The 18,911-nt window shown below is 42.6% G+C and overlaps 2 protein-coding genes across 2 annotated transcripts in view; both read right to left on the bottom strand.

Annotated features, from left to right (window-relative positions):
- LOC310989184 (MICOS complex subunit mic25a-like) overlaps positions 1–6,655 on the bottom strand; it is a 97,588-nt gene extending 90,933 nt beyond the window's left edge. Inside the window, exons 1-4 of the mRNA XM_083976152.1 lie at positions 6,477–6,655; positions 4,225–4,318; positions 3,162–3,270; positions 2,000–2,144 (exon numbers count right to left, since the gene is read on the bottom strand). Coding sequence (XP_083832278.1) covers positions 2,000–2,144; positions 3,162–3,270; positions 4,225–4,318; positions 6,477–6,560 — 432 coding nt within the window. The 5' untranslated portion in view covers positions 6,561–6,655. The remainder of the gene's footprint in view (positions 1–1,999; positions 2,145–3,161; positions 3,271–4,224; positions 4,319–6,476) is intronic.
- Positions 6,656–7,730: 1,075 nt separating this feature from the next.
- Positions 7,731–11,399, bottom strand: LOC310988465 (E3 ubiquitin/ISG15 ligase TRIM25; the record flags this gene model as incomplete). The annotated part of the gene is made up of 4 exons (XM_083975063.1): positions 7,731–8,442; positions 8,865–9,032; positions 10,039–10,178; positions 10,773–11,399. The coding sequence occupies 4 exons, from the start codon at positions 11,397–11,399 to the stop codon at positions 7,731–7,733; spliced, it is 1,647 nt and encodes a 548-aa protein (XP_083831189.1).
- Positions 11,400–18,911: the final 7,512 nt, after the last annotated feature.

Genomic DNA, 18,911 nt, shown 5'->3' on the forward strand with positions numbered 1-18,911 from the left:
ACAGTATAAACCACCAAAAGAAACATTGTGTAAGGACAACAAAAAGTCAGACAGTAGGTGGGTGCCTGTCAGTGTGGGTCCACCACCATTGTGATGCACACATTATTCTTTTAACTATGGGGGAAGCCAAAGGGGTCAGGAGGCCCACACAATATGATGTGTTGCTGTCCTGCAGGGCCTCTGTGTTTTGACATGACACTTACACACATGATGACCAGTGCTTTAACATGTTCAGTTCTTCATGTTGTTACATGTTCATTAGATTAGATTAGTCATTTTTTGTATTAAAAGTACTATAGAAAGCAAAAGAAGCTGTTTTTTTTATTTGAAGGTGTACTGTGTGTTGTGAATGGTGACATCTTACGTTGTCTTAACCGATTTGATGGGGAACTATGCATGTCCGGTTGCTTTTCCACTGTTTTGCTAACGCTCCTCTCGTCCATGTGCATTTGTTTACAACAAAGCTGGCGGAAAATCAATACATGGAGCAGTGGATAACATATACGATGTTACAACGTGTGTATTTGTGTAGTCTTAACCGTCATAAACAAAAGATTGCGGGTTACAGAGCGCGTTTGTGACACTATGCCGCAGAGACGAGAGCTGCGACACCGGGGCGGCGGCCGAGTAACTACACTGATGTTGCAAGGTTGGTTTTCAGCCATGAGACGCAAGGTGGAAGACAGAGAGCCTCCGTTCTCACTCGGAACAAGTCACAAGTCATGTAGTTAACCATCACAACTATCACAATTAATCCGGAGCTTTTTAATTAAGGTAAAAATGTAGCATAGCCACGGGAGAAATCCTGCTTAGTTCCTCTTTAAATGGTCAGTCAGTCAAAACTTCATCTCCATTTTAGGAGTTAGTTTCACTTGTCCCCACACATGAATGTGTTCAGTAGGGGTTGCACGACTTCAGATTTTTAAAAGTCGACTCTAATGTTATGAAAGTCGAGTCGACGTCGACTAGTCGCTGATGACGTCATTCATATTTTTCCCATCATAAATCACAGGAGGAGGGAAATGCTTTGCAACAATCTGTATTCACTGACAGACGCTCATGCACAGAAATTAGTCCACAGAACAGCAGCTTTATAAACAACAAGCTGTAAATCAGTTTGGTTTTTTGTAATATGCACTCCTATACAAGTGCAAAAGATAATAGCCTAGCCTACTGTAGCTACTGTCCGTTAAACAATTAGGGAGGAAAACGACACACAGGCCTCGTCACCATCACAGTCCTGCTCACTCACAGTTTCACTCACAGCTTTTTTTCTGGTTGGTTGTTGTTGTTGTGCGCGACGTAAAGCTGTCGATATGAGCGGAGTTTTTTTTAAATTGCCGGCAGCCCGGACACACTGCCCGCGGAAGCGCAGCGCCTCACAGGCGCTTGGCGTCTCGCAGGCAGCAGCTTCTCCTGCTCTCTCCGCGCCGGTCAAACATCGACCCGTCTGTAGGCTGCTCGGTTTTCCACAGGTCTGTCTCTAGCGCTGTATGTATGGATGTGTGTCTTGTGTGTAGACGCAAACGGACAAGCAAACTTAATCATCATTTATTTTATTTTGAAAATTGACCGGATTCTCTCGCCTTTTCTGTGCCCGACTTCCTGTCTGGTACGCGCTCGTTCTATCCAGCTTGACGGCGCTCGTATTTTTTTCATTCAGCGCACTCAGCTGTTGTTTAAAGCCGCTACTCTTGTACTGTCACATGATCAGCGACTAGTCGACGTCAAGCTGAAAACGTCATTGTGGAGCAGTAAAGTCGACTAGTCGATTAGTCGACTAGTCTGTGCAACCCCTAGTGTTCAGTGTGTTCATGTAAAGCTTAAAAAGACAACAATCACTTGGTTTAAAGAGTATCTCTTTCTCTATGAGATTTTGTGATTTACTAACAACGTGGTCTGACATCGCCACATCAGGAAGAGGTTTGCACCAGGACATATAGCCCATTCTCCACACACAAGCCTCTGTTTGTGTGTCTGTGTCTGTTTGTGTGTGTACCAGTTGTTTGGTCTTCTCAGCTTCCTGCCGTGTCTGTTTTCTTTCTCGGTTCATGGCTTTAGTTATCTCCTGAATGGCTGCTTCCCTCTCTTTCTGTGCCACCTTTGCCAACTCCTCCTTGAGAATCTTCTGCTTCTTTTCGAACCTAAAACACATTTTTACCAGAAATACATCAAACAATGGTTACATTCATTGCCTGTGAAAGTAAATGCCTGGTTTTCAAAGTCTTCTGATTGTGGTCAAATACTTTGGGCATGCATGTCCACAAGGGGGCAGCAAATAACACATTTCAGATCCATTAAGAATCCAAGACAATTAGTTCCTCCTCAGTGTTGGGGTCTAGAGGAATTGTCAAGATTAAGTGCAATATACAACCTGTGAAACTTGACATTTTAATGCCCAGTCTTTGACAATTAAAAGTTAAATTTTAAACACCTACTACAAAACACAGACATGTTTTCCATATTTCATACCTCCCTTGTTTTTCTGTTTTGACTGCAATCTTACCCTAAAATGCCTGAGTCTTTGTTGTTAACCTCAGTTTCAAACTAAAGTTCCAACGCAAACCAGTCCCCAATTAAAGGAGAACTATGTTGAACTAAGTCAGGTCGCTTTTTTTCTCTACAGTGTTCCTCCTCCAGTTTCAGAGTGCATATTGTACTGTACAACTCGCAGCTAACCCTCACCCCCCTCACCCCCACCCCTCCCCGGCCATGTGCATTTGTTTTCAACAAAGCTGGCAAGAAGGCAATCCATAGAGGGGTGGATAATGTTATAGTATATCATACAAGTTTTACCATGTGTGTATTTGCGGAGTCTTATCTGTCATAAAGAAGAGATTACAGATTACTGGGCATGTTTGTGTCATAGTGCCGCCCATGTTTCTCGCTAGACGAGATCTGGGACACCGGGTTTGGAGGCGCTAAACTTGCAAGGTTAGTTTTCAGCCAAGAGACGCTATGTGGAAGGCAAACAGCCTCCATTCTCCCCGCAACAAGTAATTTAACTTAAATCACAATTACTCCGAAGCTGTTTAATTCAGGCAAAAATCTTGTATAGTTCCCCTTTAAAGGGGTTTATATAGTTACAAAACATACATCAGCTTTAATGTCTGTCTACCAATCAAAATCTATATTATTAAAAAAAAGTTTCTTTTAGCCACCTCCTTTGTTCCTCCTTAGCGTAGGAGTCTGGTTTGCTGGCACTGGACTGGCTGCTCTGTTGGGGCCGCTGCTTGGGTTTGGAGCTTGAGCTGGGACTGCGCGAGGCACCTGGACAAAGACAGAGAAGATATCAAAGATCAAGACTATTGCAAATATCACTATTACTAGATAGAATTATTATATGGTGTAAGTTCATGTTTATAAAACCTGATACTGATTATTTAACCTGTTACTGTCCTTTTTTGTTTTAATGCCTTAAATATGTATGTTGATTGTAGCATTAATGTAAATGCAAAGGATTTCTCTTTTGTTATAGCATGTCTGTTCATTAGCTCTAAAAATGTGTCTTTGGCCAAGTTGCTCTTCACTGTAGAACTAATCAGCAAGATTATCTGTTAAGATGTTACTAATCAAATCAGTCACAGTGCATCATAATGAGGAGCTCAAAAAGGATTGTGAACCAAGAGCCTGAGATGAGAACATGAGAGTATGTGGCCGCTAGACAAGCTCAAAGTGAGACTTTGATTTTGCATTATAATGAATTATTTTCAATTTATATTATGGCAATTTTTGGCTTCATATTAATTATTAATATTATTATGACAAGGACAGCAAGAGAAAGTCATGACAGGGAAGAGAATCGCAGGGAAAGTTTCTCAACAGAGGTGTTACAAAAGGGTCAAGATTCATTGTGATTCATCGTGAAATCATTGTCATCTTTTATTTATTTATTTACATTTTAGTCTTTGCGTTATGATTTGGGGATATAACTACAATTCAGTGTAGCCCTTCCATAAAGTTTGGGGACTTGGGGACAGGTGAGTTATCAATAAATGAATACAAAATATAAAAATGGTAATAAATAAAATGGTCAAAACTGATACTACACTTCCCATGTTTTCCTTACACTATCTTTGCCTACAGTAGTAATTGTTATGGTTTATCAACCTTCATGTCCTGACGGACACAGACTTTCAAAAATGACAGCAGATCTTCTCTTACAGCTGTAACAGAGGCTGAATGCAACATAAACAGATACAATGGTCGTAAGGTTTTTGATACCTGTGTCTTTCTGAGTGCTGGAGGGTGATGTTGGTGTGCGTTCTGGAGCAATGTTGGCTACTCCTCTCATCCTCTGAAGCACATCTTCTGACAGCTGGACAGAAGGATGAAAAGCAGAATGAAAAAGGATGATGAGTTGGCTGGAGAGCAAGCAACACAGAACTAACTATTCAACGTTTACATTTCAACATCATCACAGCAAAAACAATTAGAGGCTTTGCTACAAGTTTACATAAACTTTATCGGGTTACACAGTTATAAAGCAAACCATACACATTATATGGTATGATTTTTATTCAAAAAAGCATCCTTTTATCTTTTCAATCCTTAGTGTAAGTTACAAGTTTAGTAAGTAGAGTAACTTTGTTTTGAACCAGCAAAGTACTGTATGCCAAGAACACTGGATGTGTGCACTTGTGCCTGTCAAGGGAAATAGTTAAACATAGCTACACCAAAAACCACAGAAGTAGGACCAGCCCTTGACTCACTGTTTCTATGACTCATAACATTTGAATGTGCAGGCAGGGCTCGTAAGTATGCTTATCGGAAAGGCTCTTTGTCCCTTTTTGTTTGTTTGTTTGTTTGCTTTTGGAACATGCTGTTCACAGTCATTGTGTTGCAGTTAAGTTTCTGAACTATTAACACTCAATTTTTGTGCTCTGTCTTCTATATTTCAGTTGTTATAGCTACTGCAAGTTTGCACTTGCATGAGTACGGCCAGAGCTGCAGGTGCCTTCAAATCCTACTGGAAATTTAGCAATCATATCCAACAATTCCTCCCACATCTCAGGAAGTAGGAATGCTATGGATGCAGTCACACTTTGGACAGCCAAATATCGTCTTGTGTGTGTGCGTGTCCGTGTCCGTGTCCGTGTGTGTGTGTGTGTGTGTGTGTGTGTGTGTGTGTGTGTGTGTGTGTGTGTGTGTGTGTGTGTGTGTGTGTGTGTTGTGAAGCTAGAGGTCAAGGTGTAGCTACCAATTTATTTCTCCCTGTGTTAGACACTTCCTTAATGTCTTTCTGGCTCATCTATGCCTAGTCTCCATCTGGTGACACAAGGACTTGGAATTTGTTCAAGCCCAAATCTCCATCTGGTGACATGAACTCTTAACCTACAGTAAGATAATGCAGTATACAGTACTGTAGGATAGGAGGCACATTTGCCTTTACTGTATGTACATATATCTCTGCAAATGCATGAGAATACATGGTGACAACTGTGGATATGGGGTAGATAGGTAGCTGCAGTAATTTCTTGATAAGTCAAGTAATCAGACACTATCTTGATGATCAAATGATGATGATCAAAAACTACTTCTCAAAAATGAAGTTTGATGTTTTTCTCTGTCACACATGACAGTAAACTGAATATATTTGGGTGTTAGACTTAAAAGGAGGCATTTAAAGTAAGTCTGGTGGAAAATATGATTATTGTCATACCAACAACAGTTGAACAAGGAACAAATAAAATAATCGTTTGCTTATTCGATAATTGAAGTAACGATTAGTTGCAGTCCTAGAGGTGTTTTAACATAGATTTAATTGGCTGGTCATGACTTTCAGAAAATTTCCGACGAAGTCAACAGCACTTGAAGGCAGCAGGATGAAGAAGCAGAGAACAGGAAGCCAGACCTCATATGAAATCTGTCAATTTAAAGCCACCTTGTTTCTGGCCATGTTGCACAGCTGCAACAACAATAGAGGCGGTTAAGACATCAGTGTGTGTCTTTCTTATAATTTGCCAATTTAGTTTACTAGTTTTATTAACTGCTTGTTGAACGCCTCATCTCTAACGCTGTTAGCAAAGGCTGCACAGCAGCTAGTGATCGTGGAGAAAATGTGGGACTAGCAATGAATTCAGAGCTGCAATGTGGAAAATAACAGCGCCGAATTTACCAGAAGACATTGAATGTTTTTAACACGCGTCAGTCATGCGGCAGACATTTACCCATTTTCAATAAGAAAAGCAAACTTCTAAGTTAACGTTATCCGAAGCTTGTTACGACTGAGTGCCTCAGGTCGTAAATCAACCTGCCTCAGCCAGCCCCTGCATCCCTGTACCAGAGCCTGTACATCCTGCTGCCTGGCATCAGCAGTCGCCTCACAGCTTGTACACTTTACCCTGGTTTACCTCACAATAAACCTGTTACTCCATTTACCGTGCAGCAACAAGCTAGTGGCTAGTTAGCTGCGTTAGCGTCACATTAAAGTAACGTTAGCATGGCTTATCAAACGCTGGCTAAACTAGCATTACCTTGACTCCACGGAGAATCCTGACTCTGTCCTCATCGTCCACACCGAAAGACACTTTCCTGGTCGTACTCTCTCCTGAGCCCATACCTCCTGGTGTTCTGTGACGGCTTTGCTAATTGTCTTATGTGTAATAATCCCACTGACATGAAATAATGTTAGTGTCCTGCCCAATGACAGAATTTGTGACAGATGGGATACGGGTTGCCAGGTTCTCCGTACTCCGTCCCTCTTCTCATAGATAGATGTAACTCCCGCGCCATAGGAGTCTATTTTTTCATACTAAGGCAAGAATAAAATTACACGAAGAGAGTTATTCATAAAATAATTCACCGGGATGTGTATTTAGATAAATCATATACGACGGAATTGCTTTTAGCTACCTATTTACAGTCAAACCTGGCAACCTCACTGTCACGGACTATTCTCCTTGAATGAATGAACTTTCAAGAGCCAATCACACACCACACACACCAGTCATGTGTACACACGGTAATAATGGTTATAGGCAGAGATGTTCAAATAGAAGTATTAAAATCTGTTTATTTGTTGCATAAACACACGCGTGTGTTCACTGTGACGTTCATGATGTGTTCATCTTTTCATAGGCTACATTTACCATATAGAAAGGACAAAACATAACATTTACATGTAACATTAAGTTAATGCCAAACAAATAGCTAAAACGGAAACATTACATAGTGTGTCTCAAATGACCACAGATAAATCCCCCAAAATCTTATTCATTTATGGAACACCTATATTGAGCTATATAGTAGGCTAGCCTACTCCACAAAAATCATAGTCCTTTGATAGTCCTGATCATGAATAGCAAATGATCTCATTTGATTGATTAGATAGGCTAATGTAGTCATGCTAGATAGTAAATAAACACTTTTGTATGGCAGCATGGCTTTAGGAGATTGTACATTGGATTGTCTTTAAATTGTTGTGTGTGTGCATTGTATCTGTCAGCCCTGCGATAGACCGGCAACCCTATCCAGGATGTAGGCTCCAGCTGCCCCGCGACCCCGCATGGATAAGAGGTATAGACAATGGATGGACATGGCATGGTTGAGAATTTGTGCTGGCCACATTTCCACCACAATGACCCACACACCATGTTGGCAGAGTTTGAGTCAACCTGTAGGTTACTATTTCCATGCAGATATTTGAAAGAAAAAACTACATGTTAAAGCGCACAGACCAATCTTAGTTGATTTATATGCTTGGAAGGTATCAAATAATGACACTTCATTCACATCCCACTATGCAGTGTGATCCAGGAGTCTGGTGTGTTTGAATGAATGCTGAATGCTGGATAAACCGGCTCCCTGAATACAGCCTTGAAGGTATGGAGGTGCTCCCTGTGCCCTCTGATGCTGTGGAAAGTTAACGTCCCTCCCTCATAGTCCAGTGCTACCTCAATCCTCAGCGGAGGATTATGGGTCCTTTCCTTCAGAGCCACATTACAGGACGACTTGCACACTGTCAGCTTGCCGTTTTTCCACTGCAGCCGCCAGGACACGGAGTTGTGCCCTAGCCGACTGTGGTCACCACGACGAGGGTTGGTCTTGTAACACACGCCCATTGACCACATGGTGTTGGCCCCCACCTCCACCACCCACACATGTTCCCCACTTGAGAAGCTCTGGCTGCACAGAACCTGAGGTGCAGTTGTGAAACGCTCTGGATGCTCACCATACTGCTGTTTGGTGGAGCTGTACTTGACTGTGCGTAGATCATTGGACACACTCAAGCTGGGGTGGGTAGTGCAGATGTTGAAGGTGAGATCCAGGGGATTGAGGAGAAGGTGAAGAGAATCCAGGAGGCAGGTCATTTCTGAACGGAAAGCCTGGGTTTTGAGGTCTGTGGGGAGACGGCGAGTGTTGAGCGGGGCCTTTGAGAGGATCATGGAGACACTGTTGTCTTCAACAACTTCTCTCATTCTCTTGTCAAGCTCCATGAATCTAGAGAGCAGAGTAATGTAATGACTTTAATTTTCATGGATTACAATGCTGCCAGGTGGTAGAGCATCATGTCTTTGTCTTTATTCAAATAGTCATGCTTGAATGCATAGATTCTGTCTTAGTAGCTGTACAAATAAAAATTGTTTTGTTTTTTAGCAATACCTATGAATGCCTTGAAATACATTTTTTTTATTCTAATTTCTTTATTTTTAGCCGCATGGTGAAGCACTTGTAAATTGTAAAACTTTTACCTAATGTTACATGCTCCAATTTAGCAAAATATGAGTTTATTCAAGCCAATACATTTCATGGCCTTGCTTCTATTGGTTGTACCTTTGAAAATACTAAAAATACTTCCAGTATGTTTGGATATTAGATTAGACTGTAGAGAGACTTTTTAGGCTGTTTTGGCTCTATTGTACCTGCGTATGAAGATGCATGTGTCAACCTCATTGAGTGCCTCTGTGGCACTTTGTTGGACCCTCAGTAACTGCTGCTGTTGATCCTCCAGTGCACTCAGCCCAAACTGCAAGCTTTTTCTGCGCTGGTCTCTCTCCTCCTCCAACAGCATGCTGAGACGCTCCCTGTATCTGAACACAGCACAATGACAGCACATCAGCAGGAGGCTGGACTAGAAACACCATCATAATGCCATTGCATATATCACTGCAAATCCACGTATAGCTTTGGTGATGTCATCACTTAATTTAGCACCATCATCAGGTCAAACTCTTCATTTGTCCAGGACTTTGGTTGATGGCAGAATATCCATAACATAAGTTATATAGTTAATGTGTGGATGGATAATAACATTCTCTCTCAGCCTCTGATGTAGGCTACTTTGGTCTGAAAAACAAGCAAAATGAAAACAGTAAATGTGGTAAACACAACCTGGTGAAGATTAACATGCTAGCAGCAATGCTATTTAGAACATGTTGTTGTGAGCTCCAAGGTCTGTTGTGCTTAGATTCTTTGTCTTGTTGCTATTTTTGCACAGATATTGTTCTGTGTGCATTTCAGACATCTAAAAACTTCAAGCAGGCCTTTAATGTGCCACGTTTACAACAGTACTGTAGCCCTGATCCTCCAGAAGGCTGCCTGAGTGTATAGCAAATTGGGCAGTCAGTGTCTCAGCCAAAAACCAAACATATAACCAAGACCAATTTAAATACATATGGTGTGTGTTAGAGGAAACTGTTCATCTGTTACTGTCTGTATTTTATGTCATGAAAGCTACATTACAAAGGTAGATGATACATTAACATACAATACAACAAGACAGAATACATTATACATTATAGCAATATTTCTAACCATCTGTCAATACAAATAGTTTTACTGTCCATTGATTCTTTAGTCAACAATGATTGGATGAAATGTTAGGAAATGCATGTTAAAGAAGAAACAATTAGAGTAAAAGTATGAAAAACCCCCCAGCTAAGTTTGACTTCAAAGAAGTGAGATGTACAGAGAAAACTGCACAAACCCCTTCATGTCACCAAAGTATGTGTTTTCATTGCTCAAGCCAAGACAGTGACTTTAGGACCTATAAAAAGAATGTTTGAAATGTCAGTGAACACTTGTGCAGTCTGTTACCTGTCCACTAGTGCAGCCATGTTCTCCATGAGAGTGACGGCCTTGTTCATCAGTTTGTCTCCTACAGCTTCAGAAGCTCCCTGCTCCTCTGCTTTCTTCTGTAGGAGATTTTCAATCATCTGCAGCCTGCAGACAACCACCTGCAAAAATGCATTGTGTGTTTAAAAAAAGCATATTTGCATATCAGGTGAAATTAAAGTATGTAACCATCAACACATGTCTTTTATGGCTCCCCTGGAATTGAGAACTCACGGCACCTGTTTGGCCTCATTTTCACGCTCTTGTCGGTAAGACGTGTTTTGGCATTGCAGAACAATAGAAGGAGCAACATGAATTCCAGTCATATTGTTCAAGCCTTTTTCCCACTGAATGAGTAAAAGGTTTAGCATGTGAAATTTCACTATAAGTATATTCAGTATAACAATAATAATAAATGTCCTAGAAATAATAAACTTTTCTTGCTAATTAAGGGGAATAGTTTGACATTTTTCACATTGACATGTTATGAGTATTTCATTTAATTGTCAATAATTTAATTTTAACTGTTGCCACAGTTCTTACCAGGCAACATCTTGGATTGAAATTTGATCTGTCACAATAAAATCCCTGTCATTCACTTTATATCCAGATCTACAGAGAGTATATCTTGTCTTATCTCATTATGCCTTACAGTATGTTTACCTGATGGCAACAATGTCATTAGGCTAATGTCAATGATAAAAAAACAAACAAACCTTGTTGCGGCTTTCCAGTGCCCGCCTCATCTCCTCTTCAGCCACACTGAAGGTAAGAAGATCATGGTTCTGGTGATGACCTTCTACCAAGCATGCAGTGCAGAGCAAGGACATGTCATTCGAACAGAAATAATTAAATGGACGTAGGTGGGTGGCACAGTGCTTCATCCCCATCTTATTAAAAGGCTCCATCATAGAGTGTGTCTTGAAGGACTCCCTCTCGAGGTGTTTCTGAAGATGCCTGGCACACATTGACACCTCGCACTGGAGGCATGTTTTCACGGCGGGCGACTGCTCGTCTGTACATTGGTCGCAGAAAACCTCCATCATCCCCGGCTTAGAGCTGGGAAGCGTTTGATGATGTGGTGCGGAGGTGCAGTAACCCTCAACGATGCTGGAGAGTTTGAAGTTTTTCTTCAGGGTTTCCACACCTTGATATTCCTCACGACATTCTGGGCAACGTGGAAGCGTTTTGCCAATCTTGTCAGCGGTGTCAGCTGTCTTGCCGATGCAGGATAGACAGTAGTTGTGCCCACAGGGGAGAACCACCGGATCAGAGAAGAGTTGAAGACAGATAGGGCAGCTCAGCTCAAGTGCAAGCAACTCCTCTGGCTTGGACCAAGACATGATGTAGATGTCTTCTTTTCCCTTTCTTCACTTATCACACTCTTGTCTAGGTAATGCTAGAATGAACACAGGTAACATACAGAGCAAACAAGGAAGTCAGCAACCCTCAGCTGTTAATCTGAATGGCAGGTTAATCCACAAATGCGTGCTGGACAACATTCCTGTCCGAGAGTCTGCGTCGTTTTCACTGCCAAGTATTGACACCACCATCGAGGCTGCTGTTGATAGTGAAAATATGCTGCACATGACATTATTATACTAATGTCCTTTGAGCCTTTTTTGGTGAAGTGTTAGGACTCCACTTTGCAGAAGACAAATCTAATATGAGGAAAGAAAAGCTGCACAAATGCAACATCTCTTACTAATCACTAATTCCACAAGCAATACTGACCTTAAGAAATGCATGGAGGTCAAAGGTGTTAGCCAAGTCCATTTGGTTCACTGTGAGCATACGTGTATATGAGCTGCTTGTGCTTGGATGTGCACAAATGGGGGAACCTGGTACTGTACACACAGTAAAAATCACATGTACCAACATATCCTGTTGACTGTAAACAGTGTTGCTGTGTTTTTACAAAGAATCTAGGGTACATTCCAGTTGAGATATTAAGGTCACCCACTGACAAAAAGCAAAGTGAAAAAGCACTCAATTTAATGAAGGAGAAGAGCATTCTCCAAATTCAGCCTCTAACCATTTGACAGTGGTGGAAAAGCTGTGTCTGAAAATAACCAGTAACATGCAGGTAAACTGTTTAAAACACAGGAGCCCATAAATACATTAAGCATAAAAGTCAGTTCATGAAACGAATTGGACCATTAATTATTTGACAGTACGTGTCCTTCCTCAACAAAAACAGCACTGGTGACTGCGATCAAACATAATATTTATAGTTTATGTGTCATAAAGGTTTCCCAGTTTTTCATCATTACATTACAATTGCTGATCTGTTTCACACCACAGACATGTTTGTCAGCACGTATGTTAAAGCAGAAGTGAGTGGTCCGGTCGTTTTCGCTAATGCTGCGTTCCAGGCAGGCTTTTGAAATCATAAATTACAGCTTCAAGTCACAACTTACGACTTTGTAGCGTTCCAGGCAACCCACTCGTGTTTTTCCGACCTGTTTTACCGGTGAAAGTCACTATAACGGCCACTCGTAACTTCCGACCGGTGAACTCGTACCAGATCGAACTGGTACCACTTCACGGTCGGAAAAATACGAGTTTCCTTGAACGCACCATAACAACCCTCGTCGCTACGTCACCACATTCACGGCGTTCCTTGGCTGCACACACAGCCCTGCATGCCGTTCTCTCTCCTCATTGGATAAAAACTGTAGGATACGATAAATGTTTTCTCTTCGGCTCAGAGCAGAGCAGAGTGACTGACAGACCCGTGTTTCAGTCCAAACACTCTATGTAAGTGATTGCTGTCGGAAGATATAACTATTTAAGACTTATATTAACACAAATATATCACTTACTTCTGCTTTAAGTACATTGGGACAACAAGCAAGCATATTTAAAGACAAGGGCATCAAGGAGGACACCTTCTGGACATGTAGGGGAAACACACATATAAAATAATGTGTCACAGATATCAAATATAGCCTATTACATTATAAAACTGAGCTGAGTGGGTTTTTGGTCCGTGTACGAAGTATAATTCAATTGCGTTGTTCACTTCAAACCATGAGAAATGTCATTTTTAGGGGTATTTCCTGTTTGATTGACGTGAGACGTACAACGCAATTCAGCGCACCAAAGTGCCCGCTTAATCAGTGAACCTTTCGTTCTTTCGTTTTTCCATTTCAAAACCAAATCAAAAAAGCAAAAAAACAACGTTGTTTTTCTGTTATTCTGTTTTAAAACCAGGACGGAAATACGGAAGAACAGAATAACACAAAATCACACTCACACATGTGAAGCTGCACAAAAACAGAATAACGTGAAAATTAAGTTTTTGACTTCTTTATTGTTTTGTTATTATGATATTTGGAAACTTCGGGGAGATTCTGGGAGACTTGCGGAGGCGCAGACGACTGGAGCTCTGGCTGAGGGGGCTCCCAGCTCGCTCCACACTCTCCACTCTCCTCCATGGACCATCGGGTTTGCTCGATTAACGCTGTGACATTGGAACCTCGGCCGTCGCCGTCTTGTAATGTTACAGAAAAGCTGCATATGTTTTTTTTCTCCTCATGTTCCTACACTAGAGAAACTTGTTCTTCTTATCACCAAACAAGGCTGCTCTCTCTCTCTGACAGCTGATTTTTAAAGACCATGAATGGAAAGCAATATCCATGAATGGAAAGCAATATCCATTCATATTGCTGTGATTTCAAGCAAAAAAGAAGAAGATGCGATTAATCGTGATTAAAGCAGAAGTAGGCTAAGTGGTCCGGTCGTTTTCGCTAATGCTGCTTTTGAAATCGTAAATTACAGCTTCAAGTCACAACTTACGACTTTGTAGCGTTCCAGGCAACCCACTCGTGTTTTTCCGACCTGTTTTACCGGTGAAAGTCACTATAACGGCCACTCGTAACTTCCGACCTGTGAACTCGTACCAGATCGAACTGGTACCATTCACGGTCGGAAAAATACGAGTTTCCTTGAACGCACCATAACAGTCCTCGTCCCTACGTCGCCACATTCACGGCGTTCCTTGGCTGCACACACAGCCCTGCATGCCGTTCTCTCTCCTCATTGGATAAAAACTGTAGGATACTGTGGTGTTTAGTATTTATAGAAATAAAATGAATAGCCGGAGAGCTTCTTTATGCCTCAGTCTACGCGCTTTATTTATTCTTCTTCGACTCTGCTTACAGCAACCACAACTGCAGTGTAACACACATTCCTGCAGCGCCCCCTATGTTCACATCTGCATTATAGCACGACACAACATTTCCCTTTTCCTTGAAGGAATTACTTTCACAGACTGATTAAATGAAGCATTTTTTTTTCTAACAGCATTCTGTAACAATAACAAATATCAACTGCCGTAAGTATCATAAATGAGTATGAAACTTAATAAGTATCACTTATCTTCTTTCACAGGATATGTAAGATTAAACAAATGCACATTCACCTTTTTTTTTTGTATTCACATCATGTGATTTTTAACTAAATGATATGCACTATATGAAATGTTTAACCACTATCAAACATAACATTATTTTAACTCAGTTCTCAGCATCACATGAATTAACAATAGCAAATCATTGTAACAGTATGGAACCCTTATTTGCATCAGTCATTACTGTATCAACATTTCTATTTTTATATTTCAAAGGAACAGTATCAGAACATTTTCCTTTTTATAAGGAACCATGTATCAGTGCTTCAATCGTGTACTCCTTTATCTAATGAAACCTGTTAACCATTGGGGTGTATTTCTTGTTCTCTGGCTCCGTCTTGGGCCTAGCTCTTGGACATTAGGGTGTACATTCTCAGGCACCATAAAACCATCAAAAGCAGTGTCATTGTCTATACCAGTGGAGGTCAGAGCTCCTTTGGGAAAGGATGCCAGCTTGGATGCGTTCCATTTCCGACCATCACTGAGCAGGTAAGTGTTAGGTCCTACTTTCTTGATGACAGTCCGGGGTTCTGTGAATCTGGATGATCCCTTTGGAACATGTTCAGGTCTCCGGACACGCACTGTATCATTTACTTGGAACCTAGGTACTTTTGCACCGACCTTTCTGTCTGTGTACTCTTTGCTCTTTTGTTGCTTTTGTTTTACTGTCTCTTCCACTTGTGCGTGTGTCTTGATGTTGTGGGAGACAGGGAGTACATGTAGTTTGGTGCGCATCTTTCTGTGTCTCAGCAACTCAAATGGCGTAGCTCCTGTTGTAGCATGTTGTGTGGCACGATAGTTCTGTAAGAACTCTGTTACAGTTTGTTTCCATGGTCTGTGCATTTTGTCAGCTGTCTGTAAACACTCTTTAAGCACTCTGTTGAACCTCTCGATGGCTCCATTAGCTCTTGGATAATATACACTAGAGCGCAGGTGCTTTATCTCTCTCTCCCTCAGAAAATTGGCAAATGCATGGGAGGTGAACTGACAACCATTATCAGAAACTAGGTAGGAAGGATTTCCTTCACGGCTGAACACAGTGGTCAAAAACTGAATAACAACTTCAGCAGTGACAGTAGGAGCAAAGGCTACCTCAGGCCACTTACTATAGTAATCAATCAGAGTTATAGCAAAGCGACAGTCCCATGTAGCATGGTCAAAAGGACCTGTAATGTCAATCCCTACTTTTTCCCATGGTCCACTTGGAAGATCCACAGGTATGAGTGGTGCAGGTGTAGTTTTTGCAGTCTTATCAGTGTACTGGCATGACACACATGAAGCTATCATATTGTGTACATAAGTGTCCATTTGTGGCCACCAATATAGCTCACGAAGTCTCTGCTTTGTACGTACCAGTCCTTGGTGTCCTTCATGTGCCAGATCTATCACTCTGGATCTGAGTGAAACAGGAACAACCAAGCGATCTGTGCCCCTCATGATGAGTGAGTTTTCAACGGCCAGTTCATCTCTCACATGGAAGTATGGAGCAAGTTCAGGCGTCACATACTTCCGGCATTTGGGCCAGCCTGTCTGAATCTGACGTCTCAGCTGGGTCAGTTCAGGGCATGTGTCACAGGCTGCAGTGAATTCTGGCAAGGAAACAGCATGTAGAGATTCGTGAAAGACAGCAGCGACCATGTCTGGTACCTCAGACGCATCTCCTGTAGTGGGAAGTGGAAGCCTGGAAAGACAGTCAGCTGTCACATTCAGTTTGCCTGGACGGTAAGTAACATCATACGTAAAACAAAGCAATCTGGCTGACCATCTGGCAATTCTCAATCCAGCACGACCAGTCCCTTTGGATGTGAGGAGAGATGTGAGTGCTTGGTGGTCAGTACGAAGCATGAAGTGACGTCCCCACAGGTAGGTTCTCCACTTCTCTACCGCCCAAACACATGCAAGAGCTTCACGTTCAATAGTAGAGTACTTTCTTTCAGCAGGGGAAAGAGTCCTGGAAGCAAAGGCAACAGTTCTCTCGGTGTTGTCTGGGTGGAGTTGAGTGAGTACAGCCCCCAGCCCGTAGTCAGAAGCATCAGTGGTCACTTGAGTAGGCAGTTCAGGGTCATAAAGTGCCAGGGCAGGGCTTTCAAGTATCAGTCTTTTGAGTTCAGCAAAACTGGACTCAGCTTCAGCCGTCCAGGTGAACTTCAGGTCAGTAGAGTCTTTGAGAGTGACACGTAATGGTTCAACCACAGTAGCAAAGTTGGGAATGAACTTACTGTACCACGATGCGAGACCAAGAAAGGATCTCAGGGAGCCTGTGTCATGTGGGGCAGGCGCATGAGCCACTGCGCTGACTCGATCCTTGTCAGGGTGAAGTCCATCTTTGGATATGGTGTGTCCTAGGAAAGACAAAGATGTCTGCTTGAACTTACATTTACGCATGTTCAACTTGAGTCCCGCCTCATTCAAGGCATGCAGCACCCTCCGTAGGCTGGCATCGTGATCCTGCTGAGTGACACCATAACATATAATATCATCAAGGTAAGCTTGTACGCCTGGGAGGCCAGACAGTATGGTAGACATCATTTTTTGGAAAGCTGACGGAGCTGAAGCAAGGCCAAATGGAACACGACAGAAACGGAAAAGGCCCTCGTGTGTGATAAATGCAGTAATATCACGACTATCTGGGTGGAGCAACATTTGGTGATATGCAGAGGCAAGGTCAATGGTGGAAAACATAGTAGCCCCCCGCAGATTGGTGAGCAGTTCGTCCATGTGTGGTAAGGGGTAGCAGTCACAGACAATTGATTTGTTTGGCTCTCTCAAGTCAACACACATACGAGGCTTTCCTCCACCTCGTCTCTGGGTGACAACGATGGGAGAGACCCATGGTGACGCATCAATGCGCTCGATGATGCCCCTGTCTTGTAGGTCTTTGAGCTCCTCAGTAACAGCCTGTCTCACTGAAAAAGGAAGCCTCCTCAGCTTCTGCTGAACTGGAATGGCATGTGGCATCAGCTGTATTTTGTGCACAAATCCTTTTGCACATCCAACTTCTTGTACCTGAGCCTCTGCAGCAATCAGTGGTGGTGCAACTGGTACTGCAGACTCAGGGTCAGGGCACACATTGGGTTTTGCAGCAGGAATTACTTTGTTACCCTCAATACACATATGCAGAGCAACAAACAGGTTTAACCCAAGCAAAGCAGCACCTGACTCAACAACCATAAATGAGCATTTAGCTGAATGTCCCTCATGAGTTATTGTTGCATGTAACTGTCCAATAACTTGTATTTTCTCTTTTGAGTATGTGCACAGGGTCACAGTAGGCTTAGCAAGTTCACATGTAGGAAAGAGGTTCTGGTATATGCTCACAGGAAGAATAGAAACAGATAAGCCCGTATCAACAATTAGCTCAACATCATGAGAATGTTCGTTAGCATCAACATGTACAGTACAGAGAATCTTATCCTGCACAGCATCATTCATGTAAAGCACAGTCAGTTCGTTTATCAGTACCTCACGCACTTCTCTTTGGCCAGACCGACAAACTTTGGCAAAATGTCCCACTTTACCACAGGAGTTGCATGTGGCTTTGGTCGCAGGGCATGATGGCTTATTAGCCAAGTGGCTGGTAGATCCACAGCGGTAGCAGGAGCGACGTTTACCGGCATTTGGAGCTGTAGCAGGCGCGGTCCTCGGGGCCAGCTTCTTCTTTTCCCGCGGCCGGTTGTTCCGCGTCTGTGAGTGTGAGTGTATTGCTCTCACCGGTGCAGCAGCAGTGTTGTCAGAAAGGACGTCGGCGTTGCGTATTCCGGTCTCGATCTGCAGGGCTAATGTAGTAGCCTTAGCCAGGTTCAGGTCCGATTCCAGCAGCAGTCTGTCCCGTATGCGTGTATTGGCAACACGCTCTATCAGTTGATCACAAAGCATCTGCTCCTCCATATCTCCAAACTCACAAGCAGCAGCGAGTTGGCGTAGTGCAGCCAGAAACTCGTTTACCGTCTCATCCGGTCTCTGTGCTCTCTGTCGAAACTTGTGACGTTCCGCTATTACGTTAACTTTAGGAACGAAGTGCTTTTTCAGTCCTTCCACAGCTGCAGCGTAAGTATCACCTGTATCCGGTAAAGCGTAAAACAGTCTCTGTCCCTCTGTGCCAAGTGCATGGAGAAGAACGGCGCGTTTTCTAGCATCAGGCCAGCTATCCCCCGTAGCATTGATAACTAGCATGTAGTTCTCAAACATCTTCAACCACGTAGTAAAAGCGATAGCAGGTTCGCCTGGGCAAGGCATGAAAGGTGCAGGCAAAGGTACGAAAACGGCCATCCTCGTCGCCAAAATGTGGTGTTTAGTATTTATAGAAATAAAATGAATAGCCGGAGAGCTTCTTTATGCCTCAGTCTACGCGCTTTATTTATTCTTCTTCGACTCTGCTTACAGCAACCACAACTGCAGTGTAACACACATTCCTGCAGCGCCCCCTATGTTCACATCTGCA

Source organism: Trachurus trachurus, assembly GCF_905171665.1.
Source record: "Trachurus trachurus genome assembly, chromosome: 7".
Lineage (NCBI taxonomy): Eukaryota > Metazoa > Chordata > Actinopteri > Carangiformes > Carangidae > Trachurus > Trachurus trachurus.